We start from the raw sequence: 20,415 nt of genomic DNA, 5'->3' as shown, positions 1-20,415 counted from the left end.
TAGACGTATTGCAGATGAGCACACAACATTAAAAAAAAAGTCTTCCAGATGTAAACACACACATCAAATAGAAGTCTGGGTGATGTAAATGTGCAATCAGGGAACAAACTTGAATTTGTTCAATTAAGTTGATTTAACAAGTGGATATTTTAATATTTATGTAAGTCTGTGTTCCAAACAAAATAAACTTTCAAATAAACTATATTTAATTACAGGCCGTCATTTAGCTTGTTTTTGAGGGAAAATATGTCCCACTGGTACTGCCTGAAAGAATGTGGGATTTGTTCAAAAGAGGGTCTCAGTATTTCAAAATCTTTACTTTTGACTAAAGTAGGTGACAGCCAAAGCTTTCCATAATAGTGCAATATCCGGTAATATGGCATTTGGATCAATTAATAGTGCAAGGAATATACATTTTCCAAAAGTGGCCCACTTTACCAATATTCAGCCCACTGCTCAAAGCTGGTCTTTTCAACAGGAAATGTAGGAACCACAATTGACCAGTTGTGATTTATGGTGTGCGGTGTTTACTCTTAATACCTATTTTTAGAATACATGTTATGTGAATGGCAACTGGTGTCATTGTTTAGGCTAACAGGCTAGTACTGGTTTGATAGCAAACTCTTGTGAGCAAAGCTTATCAGATCGGAGCCTGGGAAATCTCAATCTTCTACGACCACATTTCTTGCCAAGTCCGTCAAGCGAGATAATTTATGACCGAGTAAACATGTGGGAGTGTCTGTTTCAGCACAGTCTGCATCCATCCACAGCGCTTCACGCAGATCTCGCGATGACACGAGCGTCGCTCACTCATTGGTATGGTGAGAGTTTTCCGTCTCTCGCGAGATCTGCAGAGTTTCCCACGCCTGCTGTTGTGGTGTCTGCCCTTTTCTTTCACTCACCCTGCCCCCCTTGCTCTGTCGTCGTCGACCGCCCCATTTCTCTCTCTCCCTCGCTCATTCAATCTCCAGTCTGCTTGTGTTGTCTCGGCAGCTGGTAGGGTCTGGGAGAGAGGATCTCGCGAGTCTTGGAGTTTTGGTGAGAGTTTGTGAAAGATGGCGCCTGTTGTGACAGGGTAAGTCTGAGATTCTACACTGGTGCTGGTGCTCCAGGAGTTCCGCTGCTTTTATTTAAATTCATGGATCTAATGCAAAGATCGCGGGTTTCCTTTACATTATGAATGCCATCGGAATCTATACTATGCACTCCAGCGCTCAAGCTATTTATAAGAGCATGTGGAGTGTGTGTTTTTCTATATATATATATATATATATATATATATATATATATATAATAAAAGAAAAACACACACTCCACATGTGTTGTTGTTTTATTAAATAACAATAATACAATTATTATTAATAATAAAATATGTATAAACTACTCCTTAAACCAAAAAAAAAATAAAAATAAAACAAAAGGGGACAATTATATTATTAATGACACATTTAATTTTTAATTTATAATGCTGCGTAAAATAAAAGCGTCATAACGCTCACAAGTATTTCAAGTCTTGATGTGTTATGGGGTTGATGCATTGAGCGCATCGCGGCGCGCCTGCATGGAGAGTTGATGGCTAGCCAGCTAACAGTTAGCCAGTCAGATCTTTTTATAGTGCATTTCTAACAACACAACATCCCAAAACATAACAGGAAATTTTGAAATACCTAACAAACAGCACAGCTGTGTATGGGAACCCCCCGTGAACGTAATGTCCTAAGGAAGGTGGCACGACACATAGTGTAGCAGAGGCACATTTCCAGTAGTGCACATATTAGTACCGGGCTTTGTTTCGTTTGGGATTAGAGTGGAAAACACCTCTGCTCTGAGTGTCTGTGGTAGTCACATGTATTTTATTGATTGTCTGCGGGAAATATCCGCGCGTGTGTTCGAACATGAAGTGTTGTTTACAAAACAGAGCCGCTGGCTCTCCAGTCAGTCGCCTTCTCGGTGCACACGAATGATTATTTAATGGCAAGTGCATCTAAGGACATTAAAGCTCCCGTACTGGAAATGAAGCACTGATACGTTTATGAATCGAGCCTTTTTGCGAATAAAACTCTCGCACAGCAGAGATTTTGACTAGAACAATGTGTGTGATATTATAGACGCTCTTATTCAACAAATCGCCTGAAGACAGTATGCAGAAAGTATATTCTGTCATTCAATTGTATTTTTTACTCAAAGAACGTTCTCTGAATTATTTCGTAGTGCAGCGCGCGGGGATCCTCCAAGTGTGTGTTTCCAAAAATTTGGAATTTTTATTTGAGGTATTTTGGTTTTGTGAATTTATACACACCAAGCAAAACACGTTTGCTACATTATGACGAAGAGTTCTTGGATTTTTTACGTAGTGTAGCGCGCAGAGATCATTTCAATAGGCGCTACAGTGACCGGCCACTTTTTCAGCCGTCTGGGTTCTGGAAGTATTTTTTCCTCATTAATTTCTTCCATAGACTTTTAATAAAATCCTCCAAAAAATAGTTGTGAGCCATGGACCAAACCAACCAGCTCCGAGGTGAATCACAACATCACAAGCACACCCCCCCCCCCTAAAAAAGCAAAAAAGTATTTGAAAAGTCGTACATTAAGCAGGGGCGAAAATTTCATCAAAATGTTGGGGGGGATAATAAACAACAATTCTCAAGAGCAATTTTTGAAGGGGACACCAAGGTTTTTTTTGTTGTTGCCCCGTTTGCATTTGTATTATTTTATTTCTTAAACAATTATTTTAAGAGTATATCATTATATTATTTGCAATACACATATTTTAATGATATTTTAGGGGGGGGACAACCCTCAGATAGGGGGGGTCCTGACCCCCCCGCGATTTCTGCCTATGACATTAAGACAACGATACAAGGACGTGAACTTACCGTCTTTCATAAGGGCATGGACTACAATCCCATGAAGCATTGCGAATGATGTCTTTAAATTAAATATGATGGGATATATAAAACTATTTGTTTTAGGTTGTTGATCATAAGTATAGAAACAATATATTTTACATTTATTGCAAAATATTCTGATACGTACAAATATATACGTTGTTTAAGGCTGAAAGGAGAACGCCTCGATTATGTCATTCACAGTGCATCATAGGAGCATGCGGTCACTCCGAGCCATGTTTTGCGGGTTTCGTTGGCCTCGGTTCTTTGATTGGTGGATCTTTCTCTGCTGTACCATGGGTAATGTTGTTGTTTTCCATGAATTACACTATCAAACACAATTTTTAAACAATGAAGATAATGCAGATGGATAGTTTCAATGGAAGCATAAACCATCGAAGAACAACCTCGTAGCTCATGGTTGGTCTGTGTTTATAAGTTATAGTTGAAAATCAATTAGTCTATGGGATAAATTAGTGGGATTTTTACTTCCGGAACCAGAATGTTGCATTCTAAGTGTTCTGTCAGAAAATAATGCTATTGTATTTTTTGGAAAGAATTTTGAGTTTTTTTGTCATTTATTTTGTGAAATGCACAAGTTTGCATAGGATGTTTCCTTTGAATGATTACATGTGCTTTGTTACACGCAATGTGCATTTTAGATTCAGTGTTTACATTCGTAGACTGTTTTTGGTATCTTTTGTGATATTTGTAAACAGCCAAGAATGTGACAGACATCCCCCAGCTGGGTTTTTTTTTCAGCGAGTGGCGGAGGTGGCGGCAGACTGTTTATGTGGGGGATTTCCGTTAGACTTGAACTACCGCCGTTTTTACACTGAATCCAACGACTGGTTGACTAACCACCTGTCCAGTCAATGTCTGCCAATGAAATGAGAGATAGCATGTGAGAGGGCATCATCATGCCCAGTGGCTTGAGCGATTATGGCTGGCCTTTTACAGTTGAGTGCATGGTCTTTTGTGTGCTCCCTCTTTGACACAATGCAGCTTCTTATGTACGGCTGGTGGTAGCCTAATTGGCCAAGGGTTTGGTGTGTCAAGGGTTGCAGATTTAATGTGTAGCAGGGATGACCCTTAAAAATCAATACTGTGACCTTAAGCGAAGCATATTCTCCCAGAGTTCTCTGATAGGGGACTCTTTCTACAGTTATGTACACTGTAAATTGATTGCTATGGTAGTGTCAAGGGGAATGTGTCATAAGAGGGTGTCTGGCATTGGGCCTTGTTCAGTGGGTTTGTTTTGGTCATCTGAAGTTTTCCCCCTCACCGAATTTAATTAAGCAATGGAGCAGATTCAGTTTCCATCTAATGAATGCATCTTTCAATAAAATAAAAATAATGTAAAAAAAAACAGCTTAAATCTTAGATAGCAGAGTATCACCAAAGATCCCATTCTTGCCAAATAGTGACTGCGTGGACAATTTTTTAATCAGTAGAACATATGTCTGAGCAAGGTTTTTGCCTTTAAGGGCAGTTATTTTCAGAAAATCAGAGTATGGGGATTTAATATTTTCACACATTTGAAAAAAAAAAAAACAGCTTTGTTATGTAGCTTCATTCATGTTTCTGAGCAACATGATTACAGGGAAGTTGGCATGTTGTTTCTCATTGTTCCATTACACTAGAATTGGCCACATTATGCAGACTCACTGACAAGCGGCATCTCCCATCAGACATTTCTGCATCAGCTCCAGCGTTTTTACCTTCCCCAATGGCGTGACTTGAAGTGCATTGCGTCAGCAGCGTGAGCGCTCCGGACCAAAATTTTGAATATTTTCTTCTAACTTTACAGTTTTGCTCCTATAGATGGTTAGGTTTAGTTTTGGGGTTTGGGTTGGGGTGTAGAGTTTATAAAATATACATTCCTTTTTACTGCACTACAGCCTGTACAGCTGAAAACAACACAATATCACAATAGCTGCTTAACCACTATCGGGCAAAGTCGAGTTAGGTCTTGCTTTCCACCAAGCAATGACCAAAATAAGCCAAAAAATGGCAGCTTCGGTCTCCAGCACGTTTATTTCGAGGGCTATCTAGTCTCCAGAGTCTGATATCTCAGCTTCCCTCTTGCTTTTGAAATGGATGGAGTGTGTGGTGTTGTCACCAGGGTGGCATATTAAGGGTGGATTTGATTTTGGACTCGTGGCTGACCAGTTGATATCCCTGGCTCGCACTGGCCGATAGTGGAACCGCAGCTATTGAATGACAAAAGCCTGAATCAACACGAGCACAGTGTAGCTTCCATTGTGCTCCAGGGAAGGAGCAGGTTTTATTCAACATTGCACAGACCAATCTCTCCATCTCTTCTTTCTTGCCAATGCATATGTGATGTAGACTTGGAGTAAAGTTTTATCCTTTTCTCTTGTGCGTATAATGACACAATAAAGTCTGTCCGCTTGGGACAATGAAAGGTGTGTACATTGAAAAACAGGTAGGCGTGTGTGCGTGAAAGAACTGTTCCCCAGGGGCATCTCTCTTTCCCTAAAACCCATTATGCAGGCAGAAGCTCTGCAAGGAAGGGAGTAGGAAAAGGGGTTAGAAGGTAAGAGCAGACGTGCATTCAGTGACTTGTCTGAAGAGAAAGGAGATGGTGTGTATAGCACAAAAGAGAGCATGCATGCTCTCTCATCCACCTGCTCTTGCTTCCTGCCTTTTACTTGAGTAAAAGTAAGCCACTAAAAACAGGGTTGTTGTAACCAACCGTAGAAGGCAAATTATTTTATCACCTTCATTCAGAGCTGCCATAATGTGGTTTAACCTGCAGACATCTAAAATGGTTGGTAAGTTAACACTGTGTAGGCCTATATGAAAAGAAGAAAAGGGAAGTTCTCCACTTATTGTAATAAAGTTGCCTGTTGCATCATTTTTAGGTCTAAATGATGTTTGTTTCTAAGCGCCCATGCACATTTCACTATGTTTTCTCATCTGTTTGCAAAGGAAGATCATCAAAGTTCAATATTATATGCCTTGGTTGGTTTGAAATGTGCCATTTGAGGTGGCTAAGCCTGGTGGGGTTTTCCTCAGCCACACCAGGAGCTTAGAGGATGAAATAGCAAATTTCCAAGTAATTTAGCTTGGCTCAGGCTCCGTATGGCACCCAGCATCAATTCTGGTTCTTTGCCATAAGTAGAATTCGCTTGTAACTGTAATGTGCAGTATGATAATTTTGGATAAAGATTATCTGTCACTCCAAATTAAACTTGGGAATATTTCAAGCCATTGGAAAAATTCTTTCTTGATCGACTGGTCAGTTGCCTTACTGATATATAATTTGTAAGAAGCTTATCTTCTTGGGGGGAAAAAAGGCTCTTGATTTCATTGGCAAGCTCATGCTAGGAGAGCAAGAAATGTAGTTGTGTGAGCTTGGAATGTTTTAAATGGTCTTCGGTTTGTCTTGAGGGATCACATTGCCATTATCACACAGAGCCAAAAAATAAATTATATTGACAAAAGTTGCTGCTGTGGTTTTATGAAAAAGTGGTAGAAAAAACAACCCCCCATTGTGTTTGACTTGGCATGGGTTATGTATGAGGTAAAGAGAGCCCGAGAGTGCAGCGGTGTTTGTGGTGCCCTTTTATTCTTGAATTTCCTCATTCTTGTACTGCCCTGTTGGTTGCGATTACAGCATAGCCAAGGGAACTTTTCTTTTCTTCACCGTCAGCAGTTTTATCTTTTTATTTTTCAAGCATCCAGGATGTTTCATTCAGAAAACATGGAAGTGATCCTCCGTGCATGTTTAGTCATTGATTGAAAATAATTCCACACATAATGAATATTTCAGGACAAATTCATAGTCGGGGTTCTAGATTAAGGACAAATTAATAGCTTGATCACATGAAAATTACATCACCATGGCAACATTTATGCAAAAATAAATGACGTGCTTCTTTACACATTTCGCCGCAGTGAAATGTCCAACAAGGGCAGCAAAAAGTGAGTGGTAATCAGACAAGGTTTTTAAGGTGAATCTCAGATGGAGGTTTTAATAAGTAAAACGTACCTAATAGATGTGTGAATCTTTGGGTTGAATGCGATTTGACTCATGAATCATTGTTTTGTTTTCTTATGCTAGTGCTAGTAAAGACTTTTAGAGATCAGCATAACTAAATATTCAAAATGTCACTATAAAATGGCCTGGAAATCACAATTTTAAAATTCCCTGTTCTGAAGAAACCAAGACATTTCGTGTCGCATCTATGACACTTTAGGCAATCGTGTGAGCTTACATGTTGGACTGACCTCAAGCCATGGTCTTCCGAATCCAAAGTCCAACACTATCAGGTGAGCTACCATGCAAGCTAATCACTCTGGAATCCGTGTAAACGGAGGTGGGTATAATAGAAGCGTTAAAATGCATTGTTTTTCAAATGATGCGTTAAAGTAAGTGTTTCAGAATCATAACATAGAAGTGTGTGAGTAATAGAGTGAAAAATAAATGTTTATTAAGACATGATCAGCAGTTGTACTCGTGATTTGTGTTTGAAAGTGAATAAAATGCACAGTTGTGGTAGTGCCTATAGTGTTAATTTCACCAGGAAACTGAGCGAACCCTAGAATGTGGCACGTAAAATTCATTTAGCAAAAATTTAGGTCTAGTAACGTTCATTCTATGAGACTTGGTTGCAAAATAAGGTTTAGCACCAGTGAGGTAAGCTTGAATGTGTCAATGAACCTCATGGGACTAATTACCCTTTGTATGAAAAAGAAACAAAACTAGACAGAAAAAAATCTCAGATTCTCCATGACAAGAAAATGGCCCCCTGTTGATGAATTGATTGTTTTGGCTTGCGAAAAGACCTTAGCGCTGTGGAGTGACTGATTGACACTGTTTACTATCTATGGGTTCCAGCAGTTTTTATGTGTGCCATGTAATTGAACATAGTGACAGTGAATATTTGTTTATACATTTCAGATTGCTTAAATGTGTTGTTGTAAGCTACAAAAAAGAGAAGAGCAGTCTAATCTACTAATAATATTTAGCAGAAATGCTCTGTTGTATTGGCCGGTTACTTTTTTTATTTTTATTTTCATTTTAATTTTTTAATCCCCTTTTCCCCTTTAGCCATTTGAAAAGCTTGTACCAAAGCATACAACTTTTCTAGAGAAAAATAATCGAGTCAACAAATGATGAAATGCAGATTTGTTTTATTTATTTTTCTTCCTAACCCAAAATCCAAACGTAAATGTAACCATAAAGTATTACTCATTACCCAAACCTTAAAATAACCAATAGGAAAACAAATGTGTAGAGCAGAAAAGGCGCAACATCGGGGTTGTGATTGAGCGTTGTTACAATGTTTTCTAAATTTACTCTCTAATCCAAACCCTAAACCATACCATGATTTTAATAGGAAAAGGACTTTTGTGTACCACAGAAGAAAACATCAGGATTTGGATTGAGACTAGGGTGCATTATAATCAAATACATCAGTCATTTGTATTGCATAAATAGCCTAAATATGGAATGAGTAACCTCAATGTGCTAAAATGTGATGCTTCCATAATATCAATTTTAAATTATGTTTGTTGATTGGTTGGTCTCTATGGCAAAAAAAGTTCATTTTTCTTTTATACGAACCAAGTCTTATGAAAACCTTGGATTTCTCAGGCTAATTATTATGAGTTGTCATGAGACTATGCTGTTCTTTCTTACAAATGAAGCCAGGTAACTTTCATCCAGTTGGCTTCTCAAAATAGAGGTGGAGAATATTTTCTATTTGGTGGTCACTTGTTTATCATTTTAAACTTAACCGATATTAAGGGCAGTTGAGAGAATTTGTAGGAAGCAGTAGACTTCCATTGTAAGGTGTATTACTGTAACCACGATTTTTGTTGTTATTAACGAATTGTGGTAATCGACAGCATCTGGTACAAGCTGTGGATAACCACCTTAACTTGCATTGAACCGTGAACATTCCTTTAAGCTATGTATCTTCAAAGAAACATCTTTCTTCAATTTTTCTATATGATTTTCCCTTTCTTTAGCTAGAGTAACCACTCAAAAGAGGGCAGAGGGAGTACCCAGCCCCCTCTCCAAATGAAACCTCATAAATTCACCTTTTATTTTATTCTGTGTTGTAATGACTTGGCCATATCAACCCTATTCTACATAAGCACATCAAAAAGCAATCACTAACGCAGCAATGACGTAAACTGTACAGTAAAATTCTGCAAGCATTTCAAATCATCAGCTCAAGATGTGCCGAGAAACACAATGGCTGTTTCCACTGACAGACTGTGAGGAAAGAGAAAAAAAAATACATCAAAAACCCATCGTGACCTTAAGCTCACTCATGATCTGTAGCTGTGTGAGTGGTTACAAGGTCCAATAGACAGGAAGGTTGTGACGTTTTGCCTACACATGTTAGCACTAACGCGCTGTCTGGTTTCTCTTTGCGTGGTTGTATCAACAGAGGAAACGCACACACACAGAGTGCTACCCCTTGTTCCTCTTTCAGCTCGCTAGCATTCTCTCGCTTCATTCAAGTCATCTACAAATCTGACTGAAAGCAGTACAGAGTTGCATGCCAGTCTTACTCAATAACACCATATAGATACATCATTCCTCTCTGACCTCATTCACCAAATGACATGGCCCAGCTCATGACCAAGTTCAATATACACTGATCAGCCACAAGATTATGAACACCTGCCTAATATTGTGTAGGTCCCCCTCGTGCCACCTAAACAGCACCAACCCGCATCAGAAAAGCATTCTGAGATGATATTCTTCTCACCACAATTGTACAGAGTGGTTATCTGAGTTACCGTAGACTTTGTCAGTTCAAACCAGTCTGGCCATTCTCTGTTGACCTCTCTCATCAACAAGGCATTTCTGTCCACAGAACTGCCGCTCACTGGATGTTTTTTGTTTTTGGCACCATTCTGAGTCAATTCTAGAGACTGTTATGTGTGAAAATCCCAGGAGATCAGCAGTTACAGAAATACTCAAACCAGCCCATCTGGGACCAACAATCATGCCACGGTCCAAATCACTGAGATCACATTTTATTCCCCATTCTGATATATATATAACTAGCATAATATCATAATATCATAATAAGAGACTGTTTTTATAGTTAAAAAAAGTTTGTTAGATTTCAAAAGATCATGAATCATGATCTTTTGGGCACTTTGTGGTTGTCAAAGTTTGTGAAACATGACCATAGGTGGTGTGATGAACTAGACCTGTGGGACCTGCTTAGACACCTATTTGAACGTGATGAGAACTGACTTCATACATCTACTTAAAAATAACGTTGATCCCAGTTGGTTATATATAATTGCAAAAATGGATAAGAAATGTTTTTGCGTCATTTGTTTGCAGATGCCTCTTGGTTTGATATACTCTATGTAATTTCATTAGATTGGCCTACAACATGACTTAAGTGTCAAAACGTTTGGGGCCATTGATATATCAAACATTTCGAGAGACTGCTATAATAATTCTTACCAAGAGATTGTCTTGAATGCTGAAGCAGTCATCTAAAATGAGTATATGATCTTTTGATCTTGTGTACAATGCACTTTCTCTTGCCCATTTGACTCATCTCTTAAGGAAAGATGTCATTTCTGAAGAACTGACTTCTCAGGCAAGGTCACGCAGACCTTGGTGTCATTCCTGTGCTGTTGACACCAAAGTGCCAGCCACTTCAAGCAGCTCTTGTCACCCCCCTCAGATCCTTTTGGAACAGCGCTTAGCAACCTAATAGATGTCCCCCTGAGAGATGCGGGTCAAGCTGTGCTCCACAGCCCATTAGAAGCAGCAATATACTATACTTTTGACCAAAAGAGAAGACCTTGGTTGCAGTGAACAAAGAAACTTTTGCAGAAATGGGACAACAAGGTACTTAAATGTGAAAAGATAATTATTTAGTTTTTGGAATGGGGGGGGCCCAAGATCTACTGATGCTATTGATTGAAAATTTAGGGATGCACCGATCTGAATATTTTTGACCAATAGCGATATATTCAAAAAGCTATTGTAGCAGCTACACCATACGCTTGGACAAGGAGAGGGGAATGCTCATTGTAGTAAAGGACTGCCAATGCTAAATATCCATCTTCTCCCAAAAAACAATCATGACAGCTGAGTGATTAACAGTCTTAGGTGACAGTAGCTGAGGACAGTCTGTGAAGAGCGAGGAAACAAGGGTACACACAGACACTGTACACAACACACAAGAAATGTCTTTGGATGTAACATCATGAAAGCAGGTTGGAAAGAACAAGGATTTCAAATTTGCATTGCTCTCTTAGTGACAGAGGCAGACATTATTTAAAACTTTTTGTCTTCTGTCCTGAATATTCTCCACTTACCATTGGTCAAAATGAACACTGGAATTATTTAATGTTGAAGAATTGGCATTAGATACTGCCATGTTTAAAAGGGGAAACCTTTGGCCCAATGATTAATGACCAATGATCAGGTGTGTGAACACAAAGGTTGTGAGTTCAAACCTAGGTTAAGGAACATAAATTGGAATGCTTTTTAGAGAATTTAAGGGGTTCAGGTGCCTGCAATTAGTGTACTTTGCATTGCTTTAGCTGAAAATCTTCTTCTAAGTGATGAGTGCATTATATCATGCTGTGGAAAGGTGGTGGTGGTGGATCGAGATTTTTCAAGCCAAGAGTGGCTCACGTCCTGGATGTGAACACCAGCATACAGCTGCCAGTCAAATAAACTGCACTGTGCGCCTACGGTGGAAATGCGTTGTGGCCCAATACCGAAAGGATGTCAGATTCATTCTTCTTCCTTTTGTGGTTTAGCTCCGGTTAAAGCAAGAGGCCAACAAGACCCTGCCCACATTGCCAGACATTTAAGGGATGTTGTTTTTTCTTCCTTCTAGTGTCTAGGATAAACTACAAGGGTACACATGCAGAGATGAATGTGTGTATGTGTGCGCATAAGCTTGAACAATTGTTTTAGGCGAATGGCCAACTGCAAAACGGCTCTCCAGAAAGTCCCAAATGGAGCTTCTACAGGCTCTGCTTGATTTTGGAAGTGGTCAGAACGAGAGAGAGGGAGAAAGTTTTCTTTGACTCTTTCCCTGTCATTAAAATATCCCAATGTCAAAGAAAAAGCTGCTTGTGAGTTCAACCATATGTGCCTTGCCCAAGGCGAACCAACTCAGCCCAACCTAACAACCAAACCAGAGCTACCCTCCCCTGTCCCTCTTCCAAAATGCCCCTCCCTGGTGCTATTGGCAGGGTCATTTAAGGGCAGGCATTAGGACCTCATCTCAATACCACCCTTTTCTTAAAATAGGGCCCTGCATATGACTTGATCTCAATAGCGGTGGTGCGAGGCTAAGTGGCGTTACTTTGATTATGTAACTTCTTGAAGTTTTGACAAGAGTGATGTCAGTGAGGATACTTATCAATTAGTGAGCCTATTTCAGATATTTCCTGTCTTGAAACAGCTGCTATCTCCAAGAAAGTGAGCTCAGGATTCTTCCAAACACAGAGTTCCGGATCACCCACAAGCACTAAATCTCGAGAAAAGCATTGTGAGCCCTCATTCCCATATGAACATATAGCGTCGGCAAGGAGGTTTGCTTAAATTAACGTTAATTAATTTATGTATTGATTCAGGTCTCCGTAAAGTTGTTAGTGATTAAAGCATTCACATCATTACAGTCAGATTATTATGAGCTGTCATTAGTAGATCTGTTCACTTTTCTCTTTTAATCAAATGACTGTGTAATTTAACAATTTCCTTTACAAAAATGTCAAATAAATATGCTTTAAAATGTCACTTCATTCCAGACCACATTAGAATATTATCAATTCAGTTTATGAGAATACTTTGCTGAAAACTGTGCCTTTCATGGCAATCTCCCATTCATTCCTATGGGAAGTTCTGCAAATGGTCAATTCATTATATATTTGAATGAATTGGCTGATAAGATACTTTGTTGTATATTTTTGTGTGCAGCCAGCTAAAATGATGCAATGGAAAGACGTTAGTTTGTTGTCTTGTCATTTTATTACCATTACATTTTGACTGCAAACTCACAACTCAAACTCAAAAATATTTTTTGGACATTGTGCTCAAGATTCTGAATAGCTGTGCAGTAGGGCTGCACAATTAATTGAAAAACTGCCATGATTATGTAATCGTGATAACTGTCGATTACAGCGTTTAATTTAAGTCTGCTCCTGTTGCATCAATGGTTTCTATTTACAACATGTTTTTGCAGCAGTTGAGCGTTCTAACCAATAACTAACATGCCCGTTGAGCAATGAAACTGCAATGGCCATTTAGAGCCACTTAAAATTAGTCCTCCGTCCTATCAGTAATGACAACTGATCGTAATGCGCAAGTTTTAAACTGTCTGAATGCCCAAATGCTTGCTTTATGTTCCACCTCTGTTCACGGTGGCACACGGAAATTAATACTGAAGAAACATCATCTGACACTCGAAAAGAAGCTGTAGAACAAGAGAGAAAAGCACTTTGGAATTATTTACGATTCATTGAATATTGCACCGCTCGCTTTGAATGTAGACTTTAAATAATCTACAAATGTGCAACACGACAAAACTAAAACTCTCCCATTCTTATCAAGGCATAGACGCGGTGTAAACAATTGATTTATTATGCTGATTGATTAGACAGTTGTGAATTTGATTTGTACAAATTAGCAATGAATTAATTCAGCTTAACTGTTCTAAGTTTGTTTTGGAGGTGTAGCCAACATAAAGAATATCACATGAATAGCATATTTCAGGAATCAACGTCATTGTTGTTGTGTCTGCTCTAATAAGACACATTTGCCTTGCAGCTGGTATTAGTAGATTAAACATTTTCACGAATCAGTTTTTAATTTCCAAAGTGCAACCACTGGTGCCAAAAATTATCTAACGATGATCTTATATGAACAAGATCACCATTGAAGATCTAAAGGGATGAATGGTCCCCTGTCTAGTCACCAAAGGGCTTAATTAACACAGTAAGTAACTTGGTCAAGTTAAATCGGCTGTTAATTAGTTTGAATATTGAATATGTCATATTATTTACTGTATGTGGACTAATAATTTAAGCAGTAAATTAGCAATAATTACATTTATTTTATACCGTAGATATCCATTTATTTGGCCTAACATTAAAGTGCAGCTCATATCCACCATTGAAATCTGCTACTCTGAAGAACCGCATTGTTGCTTGCTTTGTGACTTCACGGTACTTTAATATTTTAAGCGACATTATTAATCGTGATTACAATATCAAGGGCAATAATCGGCAATTACGATTTTTGCTATAATCGTGCAGCCCTACTGTGTAGGAAAACCTATTACCCACTATGAGCACCTTTTCTCAGTCAAAATAGAATGAACGCAATTCCAGGTCCAATTTAAGAGCACTTGATTGGTTCACTTTATATGGTGTGCCTATAGGAAAGTAAATAGTTGGCTTTGGCTCAGTGATGGTCAGTCTTTTGATTTTACCACTGTTATCCTTTTTTACATCCTTCCCCTTTTCTGTCATTTCCTTATGTCCCTCTCTCATTTAGTCTTGTATACCTTCTGTCGTGCTCTCTCTTACTTTATGTGCAATCCAGATTTCCTCTGAGGCTTGGCAAACAGGGAAGGTTGTTTCTGCAGAGTCCTCACTACTTTGATGGTTAACTCCGGGGCCGATGCATGTTGGCACAGCTCGGGCTTCTCTTTGCTGTAATGCCGCACCACTGGAGTTTCTCAGAATCCTTCTGTGTTGTGTTCTACAAGGGCTGCATAATTAATTGAACAAATAATCAAGCTTATGATTATGGCTGCTGCAATGAACCAATCTTGAAAAGTGTTGATTTCAGCATTCCATGTAATTCTACTCCTGTTGCGTCAAAATTTTGTATTTACAACGTAATCTTTGCAGCAGTTGTGCATTGAAACAAGAGGTTTGAATCTTCACTGGCCTTGCAGTTTGATTACAAATTGATTGTCGATGCATCATGATGCATCTTGTCCTCCAATTTATTTTTATTAATACGTACACTCTATGAAATAGTAGTAGTAGTAGTAGTAGTATTCATTTAAATTAATCAATCCCTAGCCTATAACTATTACCACAACCATCGGTTGCTGGTACAGGACGGCTAAATTAGATATCTGCTTTTGTAAGAATGCAGATGTGCAGTGCATGCTGGGAATCTGAATACGTGAGCATGAAATATGTAGTTTTCTTGGCTTATATTGTTTTAGATCAGCTGAATAGTTTTAAGTTCAACAACTTAACACAAAATCCGCCAACAAAATCTTGGATAATTGAGATATCTCAACAAGATCAATCCAGAGCAGTTATTTTAACTCAACATTCTAAGTCACTAACTTGACTCAGAAGACTTCCGCTAGTTAATGTCTTTCAGTTCTCTTTATGGTGTACGACTTGTATTTTGGTAGAAAGGAAATCAAAGCCTCAACTGAGCTGTAGCTAACTCCAAGCTCATAACTGACTCTCTTAACTGTACAGTACATTAATTACGAATGAACTTATGGTTGGTGCCGCTATAAAATGGAAATTTGATTGATATATTCTAAAAGGCTGGAAGCTGATCTTCATAGAGGAAGCATCCTCGGTGTGAATGGTCATAGCAGCTCACAGACACCAAATGGAGTTTGCCTTTGGGCTGTGGTACACCACTGGCATTATGCTTCAGCCCCAGTAATATTTGCTTGAGCATGCAGCATCAAATTATACTGGCATGCTTGTTCAACTGAAAATGAATAAAAATGAGATGAGGTTATATGCAAACTTTTAATGTGTTGGCAGGTTTTCGATTTCATTACACACTATAGCGTAGCAGATTTGCTGATAATATTGGGTTTCATAGCTCTATAGATAGTGTTGTTTGCCTCTGGTCCTGTCGGCACACTTAGGTTGTCTAGTGGTGTGGTGTAACTATTGTTGCTGTGACTTCAGGAAGATGGTATTTCTTAATAATCAGACACTGTAAATGTAGTCGCAGGGTTGAGATCTCTGAAATCTATCTGTCTGCCTTGCAGGCACATCAATGACAGGATACACTCATATATATATATATATATATATATATATATATATATATATATATATATATATATATATATATATATATATATCACACACACACACACCCTCAGATAGAATACATTTAATGTAAAAGATGAATCATTGTGTTTGGGGGTTGTTAGCTTTTTTTTGGAGAGAGAGAAATTAATTGTTAAAGGTGAAGAGTGCCATTTTTTTTTTCTGTTCAATTCTTTCTCTTGTCCCAGCTATAGCCCAAAAGTAAGCCTAATAAGTATGTTGACTTCCTAATAATTTTAAACTGTGGCACTTTCATAACATTGCTCTTTTTTGTTTAAGCGGCCCAACATAGCAAAATTTTCCTGAACTATGCACATCCATACACAGCATAAATGGTAAAAGTGCATAGCTCAGTTAGAGAGCGCCAAAGGCGTTGAAATGGGATCTTTACTTTTAATCCTCTCCTTTCTGTTTTTGATATCAATGTCTGGCCCGGAGGCAATTACTGGTTGTTGTACTTTAGGGAGATGATTGCAAGATAGTGAGACACTTTTACACTCTCTTATCAGTCATATACTGGACTATTTTCCTTTTTTTGTTTGTCTTTTTTGTATTTTTGTCCCCTGTTCTTTTGAAGTGCATCATTCAGACACAAAATGTATCTTTTTGGGAATACAAAGTATTTGGTTTTTCCCACAGGATTTTGTGAGACTGTGATGGGTGGGCCACTGATCCTCTAGGGGGTTCCGGGGGCATGCTCCTCATTAAGAAAATGTAATCGTACTTTTTGGAGAAATTTCCTCTGGTCTGATTAAACAAATATGGAACTTTTTGGCCATAATGACCATCGTTATGTTTGGAGGAAAAAGGGTTAGGCTTTCAAGCCAAAAAACACCATCCCAACCGTGAAGCATGGGGGTGGCAGCATCATGTTGTGGGGTGCTTTGCTGCTGCAGGGACTGGTGCACTTCACAAAATAGATGGCATCATGAGGAAGGAAAATTATGTGATATTGAAGCAACATCTCAAGACATCAGCCATGAAGAAAGCTTGGTCACAAATGTGTCTTCCAAATAGACAATGACCCCAAGCATACCTCCAAAGTTGTGGCAAAATGACTAAAGGACAACAAAGTCAAGGTATTGGAGTGGCCATCTTAAAGCCCTGACCTCAATCTGATAGAAAATGTGTGGGCAGAATTGAAAAGGCATGTACGAGCAAGGCATGTAACCTGACTCAATTACACCAGTTCTGTCTGGAGGAATGGGCCAAAATTTCAGCAACTTATTGTGAGAAGCTTGTGGAAGGCTACCTAAAACATTTGACCCAAGTTAAATATTATATTTCTAAGTAGGCAAACAATGTCACTATACACAGAAAAGCACATAATAACGTGTTAACGTGAACATTACTACACTCATATTAGCTTAAGTTATTGCATATTATGAGAGAGTTTATCTGTAATAATAAAGTATTCATAATTTTCATAGTAGCCTAATAAAAGGAACATTAATGACACCTGTTTTCCAAGATTTCCAACAAGGCATGCGGGGTCCTTAACATACAACACACAGAACACAATGACAGAGAAACATAATCATATTTTTGGAAGTAGATGCACTCACATGTCGCAAAACCCAACGCAATTTATTTAATTTGTCAAAACGCAAATGGTTTAAGTGAGCTTCCATTTTACAAATTTAAATTGATTGCACACAATTAAATTAAATTGTTAGAAACAATTTAAGAATTGTGTTAAGCTAGCTCATTTTAAGAAACTAAATTCAACAAAGAAAAAAAATTTGTGTACACAAAGTTTTTAAATTAAACATTTATTTGACACCATTTTAGAGAAAATGTACTCAGTATTTAAAAAGCGTAAATGAGCATTATCAACTGACAAGATTTTCGGACGTTTTTGGAGCTGACACACTTTTATTTATCCTATTGACCAATTCCAAGAGTCTGTTGATGAACATTTGAATCATAATAAAAGTTGAATTGAAATATTGTCATGAATGACACAATGTATTTTGGATGTCCTCCTTTTGCTTCCATGACAAGTGTCCACTCGGGCTGGCATGGACTCAACAGTTTGTGCATAACATGATAATCCAAGTTATCTTGTTTTAAAAATGTGTTTCTTGAAATATGACCATTCATACAAATGACATATGCTTGCATGTGATCCGTGATCTAGAAATAGTGCAGAATCGTATATATTTCTTATTCATTTTGCCATAACGTTTCTTTATTTTATTTTATTTTGATCTAAAACCTATTTTTCAGGTTTGAATTCGATTTTTATAAACTTTACTGATACCTTGTTGAGATGGAGGGAGAAAGAGTGAATAAAAATAAGTTTCCATTCGTTAACATTAGTTAATGCATTAAGTAACATGAACAAACAATACAGCATTTATTCATCTTTATCAATGTTAGTTAATAAAAATACAATTGTTCATTGTTAGTTCATGTTAGTTCATAGTGCATTAACTAATGTTAACAAATACAAATTTTGAAAATGTATTACTATATGTTGAAATGAACATTAAGATGAAAAAATGGTGTAAAATTGTTGTACATTGTTAGTTCATGATACTAATGTTAACAAATAGAACCATATTGCAAATTATTTCCTTAATGTTCATAAAAACACAGTTTATAGGACAATAGATGTGCAATCCTAGTAGATGCTTATGCGAAACATGGTTTCAACATCATATTCTGTGATTTAGAATGTGCTTGTTTGAGCATGTTCATCTTGATCACTTCTTGTACATGTGCGTTCATGTGTTGAGTGCTGTCAGTCAGTAAAAAAGATTGTTACACAGTGGTGAAATAAAACGGAATAAACCATTCGTTATTTGACAATATTTAGCCGTTTTCATTTTCATAGCATTTCTCAGTATTGTACCTCCATCAGAATCTGTTAGTAATGCAAACGTGCATGTGTGTGTGGTTTTTGAAGGTGTGTTTTAGAAGATTGTAACTACAGAAACGGTTGACTGTGATGAAATCTGCTTTGAATTATTCCTCATAATTTTTTCATTTCACTTTTAGAACCAAATCATGCTGTTTAGCGCTGGTTTTCAACTGGTTTTGCTTAAAGGAATGTTCTGGGTTCAGTACAAGTTGCTCAATCGACAGCATTTGTGGCATAATGTTGATAACCACAAAAATGTATTTTGATTCGTCCCTTTTCTTAAAAAAATAAATAAAAATATAGCTGCAAGCAGCGATGGCTGGCACAAGCCGGTGGCACCGCCACCCCCGTGCCTTTAGGGTCGCTGTGCACGATGGGCAATAACGTAACCTCGCTTTGACTGTCGAGAAGATGTGTGCTGTAGAGCTTGCACTGCAAAAGTGTGCATTCAGGGCACATATCAACCACAAAGTATGCGTGAGCACCCTTCCGATACCTAAAATGAAAAATGAGACACCCTACGGTCTCATGGAGTTAATGGACACATGAAATAAATACACAAGACTGAAAATTCATATGAAGTGTGCCATTTGGGACAGGGCCTATGACCGTGAACCACAATAGTCACATTCCAGGGGGCGCTGTCGAGCCCCCCCTGCCACGCCCGGGTACCATCTTCGGCCCGGCCCTGATGGCCGCGGGTTCCGACCCGTGTGCAAAGATTCAAGAGTTTTCGAGCACGTTAAGGGCCCCAAAACCTTGAAAAACAAAAATAAAAGCATTCTCACTCATCAGCCAAATCAGCACCCTCCCCACAGACACAGAGAGACGTAGGGTCAGTGAGAGAGGGAGAGAAAATTCTCCAAAACATCCACATTCAAACCAAAATATCTGACTTTCTGTTGGTCTGAGCTAATGACTGTAAATTAGAAAGTTGTCCGGCTCGATGAGAACAATATAATTACTGAGTTTTGTGACTGTGTGTCAAAGTGTAAAGCAACCCCCCCACTTTTGTCAAAAGGTGGCGCTACTGAGCCCCTGCATCACGCCCGTTTCTGAAACTTTGTACATGTCTACTGGCTAATAAATGTGATGTGTCTGTCGAGTTTCATGCAATTTCAAGTATGCTAAGAGTCTCAAAAGCATCAAAAAAGAATATTCGAGTTTGAAGCATTGCCGCGGCAACAGTATCGAAGATATCAATAATCCTTTCACATGTCTACATCTGCCGTGTGTTTACATTATACACCTAAAGTTTTAAGTCAATCGGGTAAAAATAAGAGGGTGATTTCAAAGCATTTTGAAAGTGACACACTTCCTACTGCCAGTTGGTGGCGCTATAACTTTGACTCACAATAGTCACTTACAGCGAACACACTGCTGAAGTTTCATCGAGATCAATTAATGTATGCAGAAGTTATAACACACTTCCTGTTTCTCTTTTCGCGCCATCATTTCCTTTCCTCGCCACGGCCAAACCGTTCGAGATATCAAAAATCCGCCGGCAATTTTTCATCCTCAATGTCTTGACTTCATGCTGACCGAGTTTTGTGGTGATTGGTGGAATTCTCTAGGAGT

At 38.4% G+C, this 20,415-nt stretch overlaps 1 protein-coding gene across 1 annotated transcript in view; it reads left to right on the top strand.

Moving 5' to 3' along the window:
* The first annotated feature begins 985 nt into the window (after positions 1-985).
* Positions 986-20,415, top strand: part of LOC127658806 (recombining binding protein suppressor of hairless) — a 68,349-nt gene continuing 48,919 nt past the window's right edge. Inside the window, exon 1 of the mRNA XM_052148353.1 lies at positions 986-1,075. Within this exon, the coding sequence (XP_052004313.1) occupies positions 1,056-1,075 (20 nt within the window). The 5' untranslated portion in view covers positions 986-1,055. The remainder of the gene's footprint in view (positions 1,076-20,415) is intronic.

Source organism: Xyrauchen texanus, chromosome 2 (assembly GCF_025860055.1).
Source record: "Xyrauchen texanus isolate HMW12.3.18 chromosome 2, RBS_HiC_50CHRs, whole genome shotgun sequence".
NCBI classification, from domain to species: domain Eukaryota; kingdom Metazoa; phylum Chordata; class Actinopteri; order Cypriniformes; family Catostomidae; genus Xyrauchen; species Xyrauchen texanus.
Note: the sequence above shows the minus strand (reverse complement) of the source record. Positions and strands in the feature narration are given on the sequence as shown.